The 12,695-nt window shown below is 38.8% G+C and overlaps 1 protein-coding gene across 1 annotated transcript in view; it reads right to left on the reverse strand.

Moving 5' to 3' along the window:
- LOC124788594 (26S proteasome non-ATPase regulatory subunit 2-like) overlaps nt 1-12,695 on the reverse strand; it is a 205,575-nt gene that overhangs the window by 29,505 nt on the left and 163,375 nt on the right. Inside the window, exon 15 of the mRNA XM_047255864.1 lies at nt 8,601-8,792. Within this exon, the coding sequence (XP_047111820.1) occupies nt 8,601-8,792 (192 nt within the window). The remainder of the gene's footprint in view (nt 1-8,600; nt 8,793-12,695) is intronic.

A 12,695-nucleotide genomic window follows, 5' to 3' on the forward strand; every position in this document is an offset into this window, starting at 1 on the left:
AAAAAAAAAAAAAAAAAAAAAAAAAAAAAAAAAAAAAAACCCTGCAGTACACCACTTGTCATTCAGTATTATCCTAATCTTGAACACGTTAATCAGCCCCTTCACTAAGGCTAGACTTCCTAAAATCATGCCCTGAAATGAGGTCCATCCTGTCCGAGATATTGTCTAGCAGAATTAGAATAGCTTTCCATCGCTTCTCAATCTCCACAATATCATGGTCAGACTCTACGCTCCTTCTGCATCCATCTTCTTACTCTATGGCTCCTACCCCTATAACCACCCCTGCTGCAAAACTTGCCTTATGCACCCTCTTACTGCCATCTATACTAGCTGTGTAACTGACAAAACATATACTATCAAAGGGAGAGCCACCTGTGAAATGACACATTCACATACCAGCTGTTATGAAAACAGCATTCAGCCTTTTGCTTCAGCATGACTACTGCCAAGTTGTCACTTAGGACAGGCACAGACAGAGCATGTATACTAGCAACACACAATGTTCTGCTGCAGAACATGCTGCACAACATGACGGTCATGACCCTGGTGCTTGTTTCACCATATGTGTCAGCTGGATTCTTCCCCCAGACACCAATTTCTCAGCACTCTGCAGGTGGCAACTGGTGCTACAACACGTCGTCACTTCTCACCACCTACCTGACCTTAATATATGTTAATTTCTTTGGTATCAGCGTTTCCTCACAGTAAATATTCCTTTCTTCATTCCCTTTTAGTTTTCTGCAGCTTTCATTTTCTGACATGTCTATTTTTTGCCATCCCCCTACCACCTCTATCACATATAATGCACTTCGCTTTTCACTCTTATTAACTCATTCATGATATTTTAGCAGTAATCTCTGTATTGAATGTTACTCTATCTTCCATCCTTAAGCTCTCAGGTTTTCAAATCTCATCTGGTGCAGTCCCCAAACTCAGCCTTTCCTTCTCACCCTGTCTGGGTGAGAAGTCTCCCCTGACCTGTGGTTCTGGGCAAATTTTCTGAACTCTACCCCTTTTCCTAAACCTCACCAGTCCTTTGCCTTCATCTCTCTTCCTTCCCCTTCAACACTTCTGTCAGAAGAAAGAGCCACTGGCTCTGAAAGCATGTAAACTGTAATACCTTTTTATATGAGTGTTCTCCTGCCGCCACTGGGAGAGTAGATTTTTTTTTAGTCTAGCCAGTTACTTATATTTTCAAAAACACTTAGTTTGTTAGCTGATTGTTGACAGTAAGTGAATATTCTTTAACTTGTGCCAATTTTCTCTGCTACTGGCAGCACAATTCTTCCTATCATGGAGAAGCAATAAAGAAGATTTAGGTCTTTCAGTCATTGTACGATTACAAGGTAGCTCAAGGGCAGTCTTACCAAGAGAGAGGAAATTTTTAATTCTCTACAGATCTCACACAGACAAACAAGTTGAGTGAGAAATAGAGATAGTGGCACAAGAAAAGAAAGAAAGAGAGAAATGGAGTGTAAGGTAAATTAGGGAGAGGGAGAAATGGGAAGTGAGGAAAGGATGTGGTTGGAAGGACAGAGAGAGGACAGAGTGGACAGATGATGCTTAGAAGAGGGTGGGACTGAGGGACTGAAGAAAGGGATATGAAGAATTACTCGGGAAGAATTTGCAGCAAAGACAGGAAAGGAGAAAGCTGGGAGAGGAAGTATGTGGGAGTCAAGGGGAGGAGGTATGGGCAAGTAAAGGAGGACTACATGGAGAGAGGTATTTTTTGTATATTCACAGTGCCTGACAATGTAGGCAGTGAAAGTGTCATCATATTTAAAACACATATATTTCTTACTTAGTAAGCATTACTCAACATTCTTTCATGTAATTTTTATTGAAATATTTGCAATGATGTTGCCAAAAATGAATAGTAACTATAAGTAACAATGCAGAGAACAATATGAAAGTGATTTAGGGAAAAAAGTAGGACCAAAATGATGGAATAAATTTTCAGATACATTAAATTTTTGAACTTATCTGTAAAAACATAACACCTAAATGGCAGATTATACATTATGTAGCATATAAGACTTACTTGGTCAGTCTTTGTCCTTGATGTTGTACTTGTGCAAGCAACAGTTACATGATCTGAAAGTTTGAACAAGATTGTGTATCTACTGTGTGGTTATAATTAAACTTCCCTGTTTAATAGTTATAACACAGAAGCTAATTATTGTATGAGGACCAAACTTGGTAGCATTAATGTCAAGGACACGGGGAAGAGAAATAATGCAGAGTAAATTCAACTAAAACACTTAAATATGCTGCTACGGTACATCATACAACTACGTACTGGTACCATTATGCTACAGAAGGGGCTCAATAATGAGTACAACAGTGTCCAGAAGTGTCTGAAAGCAGAGGATTTCATTGAGCACAGCAGAGCGAAGCATTTCCATAACTATGCTGGCTACCTCTCCTGATATGTTGTGCTTCAGATCAGCACATGTGTGAATGTCCCCCTGGTAAACCCTGTCCTTCAGGTAGCTCCACAACCTGAAATCACAGGGAGTGTGACCAGGTGGTCGTGGTGCCCAAGCACTTGGAAATGATTGGCCGATAACTCTATCATTTCCAAATGTGTTTTGGAGAAGCAGATGAACTCCTTGAGCAATGTGCAGTGGGGCCTCATCTTGCATGAAAACTGTTGAGTTCAATGAGTGTCTGTCTGTAGGGCAGGTATGACATGCTGGCGAAGTATATCACAGTAATGCTGGCCAGTGACACTGCATGTCTTTGGTACTTGACTGCAAACCTGTTCAAAAAAGAATGGGCCAATGATAAATGTGGCCACAAAGCCACACCATACAGTGACATGTTTACCATACAGATGAACTTCATGCACCATGACTGGAGGTGAAGATCTCAACTCTCGGCAATTCTGAGTGTTCCTCTCATCCATCAGAGAAAAGTGAGCTTCATCTCTTCATAGGATGGTCCCGGGCCAGCCCTTGGCAACTGTATCCTTGTGAGAGAGTGGAGAGTGAAGTCAACATGTTGTTGTGTGTCCTGTGGTGCAAGCTGCAGTACAATGTGGATCTTGTATGGGTACCATTTGAGAATGATTCGAAGCACCTTTCATACAGTGGACCATGCAGTGTTCAGCTGTTGTGACCTAGCACACACGCTGCCTGGCAATCAGGGATTGCACACAGTGTTGTCTGCCATAGCAACAGTGATTTCGTCAACCAACTGTGGTGCAACCAGTCATCAGTCTCTTCCTGGAGTGACGCCCACTTCTCCAGTTGGTTTGAACTACTTCATCATGCTCTACACAGCAGTGGAGAAAGAGGACCCTTCCATAATCCTTCCAGCTGATGATATCCTCAAAGTGCAGTTGCAGCATTACTGTTGTTTTGATAATAGAGCATCACCAATAATGCCCCACTCCTTTTGGCCAAGTTCATGTTGATATGTCAACAAGTGCACTGCGACTGGTCAGGCATGTGAGACTATGAATAACAATGACTGATCACCACACCTGTTGACCGTAATTGGAACTGTATAGTGTTGCTGTGACACATGGAAATCATACACCCCATACTCTGGACATTAATGCTACCAAGTTTGGTACTCATATGGTAATTAGTTTCCATGTTATAATGTGTTAAATAGGAAACGTTTATTTATAACCACCCTGTATTTGTTCTCCAAAAGCTGATGAAAATTCCTATATGATTATCTGAAGGGTTTGAAAAGTGCAAATAACTTCTCTAGTATAAATTGGTAAAAAGTTTCAGTACCCTTTGCTCCACTCACAGTCTATTATGAACCTGTCTAAGGACTGAGATGAAATATCACCAGTTACAGATACAGTACAGAGCAAAGCAGAAACATAAGTTGAAAAACACTGTTTGTAGAAGCAGAGGTGCTCACATCTAGTAAGAGCTAGGAAAATATTGAGGGATAAGAAGGAAAGCCATCAGGGCTTTGGTTCAAGGAAGATCAGCAAAAAACTAGAAGACATTTGTTTGATTCATCTTATTCTTCTCCACATGTCACAAGCTGCTGAAAATTTCTTAAGGCCATAAATAATATCTGAATGCATTTATATGTGTACTGAAATTCAGAAACAAGAATATTAACTATCCATCTGACCCCAACTTATGTCCTTCTTTCAAAAGCGCTTTATTTTGCAAAAATCATAATGCATATGTAATTTTCATTTCATTATTTCTCCACCAATCTCCTACTTCTTTTATTCTTTATTTATCTATGGGCATCTGTTTAAACTTTGCAATTTAATGACCTTGTGTATACACTGCCTGACAAAAAAGGGAAGCACCCAGAAGACATGGTTGGCAGAGCTGAAATTCTCTGTGATAGGCAGAACACCTACCAGAGCAGTGTTGTTCATATTTAGAATTGTTAACTGGCCAATATATATAAGGGGCATGAATAGCATCAGATGTTGAGTGACCACATTGCAGAACACAGATATGCTGCACACTTATCTGAGACACACATTTGGATGGGACAATGGCCAGATGTTGGACTGGATGGGAATGTGAGGGCAGATATAATCTTCGTCAAGATTCTGGTTGACCATCTCTGACCATGATAACAGAGAATTGCTGTAGGGTGCACCAAACACACTGTAACCCCTTTACGTCTAAACCTGCCATCCAGAGACAAGAAATGGACTCCCTGCAACATTCTGTGTCATTTCACACCACAGGGTGGAGACCAGCAGCAGCTAGACTACCATTCCATGCACAGACTGCTGTAAGCATCCCAACACAAATGGTTGCATTTGGAGTGGTGCTGTGTTTTGGAAGCATGGACTGCTGATGAATGGCATCACACATTGTGTTCAGTGATGAATTTGCAATTTTGAATTATCGGTGAGTGTGGCACTGACCTAAGGAGTAGTTCCATCCTTCCAGCATTTTGGAGAGGCACAGTCATGTTACTCTGAATGTCACAGTTTGGGGAGCTGTCGGGTATGACTTCAGCCCACGGCTGTTGGAGATTAAGGGAACTCTGATGGCACAATGGTACATCACAAACACCCTACCTCCTCATGTCTTACCTCTCAATGACAGTATGGTGTTGCCATTTTCCAATATGAGAATGTTCATCCACACGCAGCCAGTCTTTATGACCTATCTGTGTGATGTTGAGGTATTTCCATCGCCAGGTCTATCCAAAATAGACCACATGTGAGGCTAGCTTGTATGTCAGCTCCCTCCAAGTACCAGTATCCAGGACAGGCTTGTCCAATCTGTGCCCCTGGGATGCTAGTGCTCGCAATCGCCCATGGCCAGCTCCCTGGGCAAATTCGTATGTTGTCGCAGTGGCCGAGCCGTGTCGCTCCGCTGGCTGTGTGGACCGCCCAACCGCCCACCGCGCCTCGCCATGCCCCTGTATGCGCGCTTCGTAAGGACTTCAGACCGCCACGCCAGCAGCAGTCAAAAGCGACGCAAAGCCATTAGTCAGCAGAAGTAAGGCTACAGAGGATTGAGATGGATGGTCAACAGCAGCTGACAAAAAGAAGGAAGAGTGGCATGTCCGCACTATTTAAACGCGAGTGGGAAATTAATTTCTTTTGTACCGCTGTTGAAAATCATGCCAAATGTTTAGTATGTCATCGGAACCTCATGTATTTAAAAAAGTACTCGATTGAATGGTATTTTAATACTTGTCACAAATATCAGTTCGAAAATTTGTCGCTAGAGGAACGCCAAACAACGCTTGAAGAACTGAAAGAAAATTTCAAGCAGCATTACAGCGAAGTAAGTGTTTCCTATCATATGACTTTATTATTTATAAAGATGATAAATAAAACTATATTTTATAATCTGATATGTCACTTAGCAATGTGCCAGTTATCGAATATCAGATTGTCAGCAACAGTTAATTTTTATATTTGGGCTGCATTAAATCGCGTTGCACAGACATAAGAAAAAGTTTCATGTGCATCATTTTTTGCCACTTTCTGAAACGCCATCACAAATGCTCTCTTGGGCGGGGAAACATATGTTGTAGTTTGATCTATGTTTTCAATTAATTAAAACACAAATATTTCAATAGATAAAAATTTATTTTGCGACCACATTTCACTGTCCTTGCTAGTGTCTAAGGCTGCTTTTCAGAGGAACTGGGGGTAAACAAACCTAAAACCAATCTTTCTTAGTTGGTATTTTATTTGAATTTCAATGAATGAAACAATTAATTGTTAAAATGACAAAAGTGTTTTAAAAAACAGGATTATACAAAATTAATAATGTGTTCTTTTTTTGTCATGGTAGGAGCAGAAAACAGGTGGGCCGAGTTTGTGCGCACATTACAAATGCTTGCTGAGAATTGCGAAAGCAGGGAAACCCTATGCGTATGGGAATCTCATCAAGGATGGCCTGGTCGACTTGGCGGCTTGCATTTGTCCTGCAGACCTCACAGAAAAATTTGAAAAAATAGCTCTTTTGCTTAAAACTGTTGCTCGCCGAGTCAAAGATATGGCCTTAGATATGGAGCAGCAATTAACGGAGAGAGCGGCAAACTTCATTTCATTTTCTATCGCTCTTGATGAGTCCGTGGACGTTGCAGTCATATCTCAGCTCATCATATTCATTTGAGGTGTCAATGACAATCTGCGTGTCACAGAAGAATTTCTCAACCTTATACCATTAAAAGACACAACTGTGGGTTTGGATATTTTTCTAGCCATATAAAATGTGTTAGAGTCAATTGGTTTAAAATGGGAATGCCTGACCAGTGTAACAACAGATGGAGCCCCTGCGCTATGAGGGATACACACTGGATTCCTGGGTTACGTCAGGTCAAAAGTGGCTGAAGTCGGCTGTTCCTTATTTGCGGCAGTCCATTGTCTGATACATCAGGAGGCACTTTGTGCGAAGATTGTCAACATAAAAAATCTTATGGACACAGTTCTTCAAACTGTTAATTATCTTTGATCACATGGACTCACACATCACCAATTTAAAGAGTTTCTGGCTGATATTGAAGCGGAATACCTGGACATCCCCTACCACACTGAAGTAAGATGGCTGAGCAGAGGAGAGGTACTTCATCGATTTTTCTCCTTGAGGGGTGAAATAAATACCTTTTTGGAAACGAAAGGACGACCAGAAGAATTACTTTGTGACCTTAGTGGGTGGCGAATTTGGCTTTTTGTGTGACCTTGTTGGTCATTTAAACACTTTGAACATTTCACTCCAAGGTGAAAATCACTCTGTTGTTGATTTAGTGCAGACGATTCAAGCATTTCAAAAGAAACTTATTTTGTGGGAGAAACAGTTGCACAAGAAGAATTGTGGACACTTTCCTGCACTAGACAGTGTTATGAAGATATGGATTTTTCAGAATATGTTCAAATCATTTGCAAATTACAAGAACAGTTTCAAAAAAGATTTTTGGAGATAAGTGAGCTTCAACTGGCCTTAGATATATTTGTTCACTCATTTTCCCTTCGGGCAGAGGATATCTCACAAGTGCTTCAACTAGAGCTGATTGACCTGCAGTGTGATATCTGCCTGAAGGACCACTTTTTTATACGTAAAAGTTTGAATGACTTTTACAGCTGTCTTCCACGAGAGAAATATCCTATTTTGCACAAGCATGCGGCCAAAGTTCTCTCAATGTTTGATTCCACGTATGTTTGTGAGCACTTTTACTCTCTTTTCAAGCTTGCTAAAACTAAGAACCATTCATTACTTGGCGATAAAAATTTGACTAATTCTTTGAGGTTAGCAGTCTCATGGAATATTGTGCCAAACCTAGACAAAATCGTTTCCTCAAAAAAGAAAAACGTGTAAAATGTTAATTGTCTTGTTTAACAATGTTGACTGTAAGAATTAAAGAGCTTTATAACCTTAATTCTATTTTTAATAAGTTTTCTAACTTGGTCAGTTAAAATTATTATGTACAAAACAGCAAACTAAAGATCAGATTTCTAAACTCTGAAAAGGGATACAAAAAGCTGTAGCATGAAGTATAACAAAAAATATTTACTTGTAACTACTAACAGTAAGAATGAGACTCTATACCCCTTACATAAAATTATTTCTAAAATAGAATGTTTTGCTTATGTTTGATCTGAATGCGGGACAGTACACCACAGAGCAGTGCTGTGCAGTCTCACTCACTCCACAGCTATCCCTCTCGCTCCTACGCTGACATTAGCGACACACGGTTGTGTATCAAGTGCTGAACTACACTGCCTTGCACCCGCGGGGTGCGGGCGCGCCCGCAGGGCGCAATTCTTGGATGAGCCTGATCCAGGATATTAAGGACCACTTACAACAGTTGAGGGTCAGCTTACCTCAGGAGAGAATAGAACAGCCGTATTATGCTCTTCTCAGCTGAATCAGTGCATGCATTGAGGCCCGAGGGGAGGGAACATGCTATTGATAAGTGGGCTCATACTGCCAAGTTCTTTGTAAATTGAGACCTTATTTTTTAATCTCTGAAATAACATCACATACTCTCTAAACCCATGAACATTCATTTTGTTTCCTACTCCCCTCCAGGGGCTTCACCTTTTTTGTCAGGCAACATGATTTAATTAATGCTCATGATATTAATAATAGGGTAAAACCAATATAAAACCAATTTATAAAAATTTATAATGTTACCAAATGACCAAACATTCTGATAGTCATTTCATTTCCTATTTCTTCTCCTATAGCTATAACAGCAACACCAAGTGCTGCTACTGACTGGACAGAGGTCACATCTTCACTAAAGGGAACCTCTGGTTGTGACCTCACACTTTTTGACTGGTGTATTTTAGTCTGCTTCTTATCAGTGGACACACTTTCCGGTTCCTGCAAACATAGTTATTAAGTTAACAGATAGTAACCAGAACTCTGCACTTACTTTCAATTATTGGTGACACCAACATTAACATATGTTAAGTCGTTTTCTGCAAATGGGCTCTCATTAAACTTTGACAAAACACAGTACATACAGTTATACACAGTAAATGGAATGACACCATTAATAAATATAGACTTCGATCAGAAATCGGTAACTAAGGTAGAATATTCAAAATTTCTAGGTGTATGCATTGATGAGGGGTTGAACTGGAAAAAACACACTAAGGATCTGCTGAAACGTTTGAGTTCAGCTGCTTATGCTATTAGGGTCATTGCAAATTTTGGCGATATACATCTGAGTAAATTAGCTTACCATGCCTATTTTCTTTCTCTGCTTTCGTATGGCATCATATTCTGGGGTAACTCATCATTGAGTAAAAGAGTGATCATTGCACAAAAGCATGTGATCAAAATAATTCTGGAGCTCATCCAAGATCATCCTGAAGACAGTTATTTAAGAGCTAGAGATCTTCACTGTAGCCTCACAATATATATATATTCACTTATGAAATTTGTTATTAACAATCCAAACGAATTCAAAAGTAATAGCAGTGTACATGGCTACAACACTAGGAGAAAGGATGATCTTCGCTACTCAAGGTTAAATCTAACTTTGGCTCAGAAGGGGGTAAATTATGCTGCCACAAAATTCTTTAGTCACTTACCTAATAGCATCAAAAGTCTGAAGATAGCCATATAGCATTTAAAAGGAAATTAAAAGAATTTCTTAATGGCAACTCTTTCTACTCATTAGATGAATTTTTGGATATAGTAAGTGGGTAGTGGGTAATTTCCCCCAACCCCCCCCCCCCCCCCCCCCCCCCACACACACACAAAGAAAAAAAAATTAAGTGTCCTGTAATATTTTGTGTAATGTAATATCTTGTACAGACACCTTCTATTAATCTGACACGTTCCACATCATTATGAAGTGTTGTATTCATGATCTATGGAACAAGTATTAATCTAATCTAATCTATACCGCATTAGTCCTTAAAAAGTATGTAGTTTCTAAAAAAACATAATTTCTCCAATATCTCAGTTGATACAAGAGTTACAAGGATTAAACATAGCTCAGAATTGCATGAGCCTTTGCATACTATAGTTTGCCAAAAACCTAACTGTGATATTCTGAACCATTCATGAAATAAAAGGGGTGTTACCTCTCATAAGACACAACTGTATACTGACAAATTCAAGATGTGTTTAACATAAACATCAGAGTTATGAGAAATTTAAATCCGTAAGTACATGTATTCTGATGAATTGTAGGAGATGCTAAGAATGCAGTATTTCACTTTACTTATAAATATCTGGAGATTTTCATTTTCCTGCACAATGTCTACCAGTAACTTATTCTAGATAATTGTACCAAAATATAAATTTCTTTTCTGAAACTTACACAAGGAGGTGTAGTTTATATTACAATTATTCTTACTTCTAGAACTGAGGCAGTGAACAGCACAATTCATTTTAAATCCATTCTTGTCATTAACAACAAATATAATTTTGGATAATATGCTTTAGATTGTAAGACAGCCTAGTTCCCTCAAGAGGTTTCTGCAAGATGTTTGGTTATCAAATTTGATCGATATCCTTACTGCAAGCATCTCTGGACTAAATACTTTTTTGACCTTAGCTGCACTACCACAGAAATTATGCTGTAAGACATAATGAGTGATGCTACGAAAACTACACTAGTAACATAAAGAGAGAGATTTCTAAGAGCAATACAAGTATAGCTGAGCTTACTGGCTAATTTTTCCACAAGATATTACCACCTCAGTTTATTATCAATCTGCATGCCTATGAACTTCATGCATGATGACTTAGCCAGTATATACTCACTGATGTCCACTTCTGGTAACTGTAAGTCATTTTTATTTGTTTGGATTTATATAATCTGACTTTTTGTAAGATTAATGGTTAGGCTTTTAGCTGTGAACCAGTTTGTCAGCCTGTTCCATTACTGATTGATAATTCAGGCCATTTATCATTATACAAGCATCACAAACTTTACTGTTTTTGATGAGTTCTCCAACATCCTTGGTAAATCGTTTATGTAGTGCAACAAGGAAAGCAGAGGCAGTACAAAACTTGCAGGATACCACAGGTAAGTTAATGTTTCCCCACTTATTCCTCTAATATCATTTATTAATGTGGCACTTGGTTTAAAATTGTTAACATATGATGCCATTCATGCTAGGAAAATGCCTTTAAAACTGTACCATTTTAGTCACCCTAGTAGAATTTTATGATTTACATAACTGAAGGCCTTGAAAAGGTCACAGAAAATAACAATAGGGTAATTTTTATTGTTTAGTTCTAAGAGTATTATTTGTAAGACATGAAATCAGGTGGAGGAGAAACAACAGTCTTTATTATTTACTATAAATTTTGATGGTCTTGATCACAATAATTGCAACTAAATTATAAGCTGTTTGTTGATAGCAACTATTTTCACTTACACTGTAAATGGCACCTAAGAACAGCGTTAACCACAAAATCATCAGTGTAATTTGCCAATATTAAGAGAATAGTCAAAGCATGACTGTTAGCATATAAACTAGTAGGAAGCTGTGCAGCAATCATTACCCTACTAGTTATTCATGTTTTGACCAGGCTTTTAATACTGAAAAGTTATGCTTAGTAAGGATGTTGTTGTAGTTAACGCTGTACTTCAGCACCATTTATACCGTGAGTATGATCTGAGGGTGGTTGCTAGTAAACCAAACCTGGTTATCACAAGTTGTAATTACATTATATTGGGATGAAGACCATTACAATTTTTAATTCTATGATAATATAGGAAGGTGGCTCAGTAATTAAAGATCACTTGCTTATCTCCACTTTTATAAGCGGGTGCTACCAACGCATATTTCAGTCTTTAGGGAAATACATACTTATCCACTGACTGGCTACAATGTTAATCAAAGGAAGATGGGGGAATGGGGGAGGGAGCTGTACTAACAAGTCCCAACAAAATTTTAGTATTCTGATGATTTGGTAAAACTGATGTCTTGAGACGTAATAGGCAATGTCTGACAAAGTAAATCCTTTGGACCTGTTTCCTTTGGTCTTTAATTTGTCCCTGTGTTTTCAACTACCATCAGGGAAAATTTACTGACATTATTAGCTAATGATTTGAATTTGATCTCATCTGTCTTGCTGCCATTACTGTAATCAAGATGTTGGATATCATAATCTTACTGAGTTTATTCATTTTTATCCTTAATAATTCTCCAAATTGCTTTTGATTTTTTTTTCTGGGAATATTTTATGCATGGTACATGGTTTTTGTATTTTTGATGAGATGGTAATGAAGTGGATATGAAACTTCCTGGCATATTAAAACTGTGTGCTGCATCAGGACTTGAACGGGAGACATTTGCCCAGGAAGTTTCATACCAGTGCACACTTTGTTGCAGAGTGAAAATTCATTCCAGAAACAATCTTCCAGACTGTGGCTAAGCCTTGTCTCTGTAATAACCTTTCTTCCATGAGTCTAGTCCTGCAAGTTTTGCAGGAGAACTTCTATGAAGTCTAGGAGGTATGAGATGAGGCACTGGCAGAAGTAAAGTCATGCTTGGGTAACTCAGTTGGTAAAGCACTTGTCCATAAAAGGCAAAGGTCCTCAGCATGAGTCTCAGTCTAGGGCACAGTTTTAATCTGTCAGGAAGTTTCAGGCTGGAACACCTTTCAAAACACTGAGAAGCTGTTAATGCTGAAAAATTTTCCATTTTGCATATGGAGAAGAGGATTTCTATGCAATATATAGAAAATTAGTGTGAAAAGTGTTAGATGTGACTGAATCTGATGAAAATAAATTGGAAAATTTTCTTACTGTATGAT

The sequence above is a fragment of the Schistocerca piceifrons genome, chromosome 3 (genome assembly GCF_021461385.2).
Source record: "Schistocerca piceifrons isolate TAMUIC-IGC-003096 chromosome 3, iqSchPice1.1, whole genome shotgun sequence".
NCBI lineage: Eukaryota > Metazoa > Arthropoda > Insecta > Orthoptera > Acrididae > Schistocerca > Schistocerca piceifrons.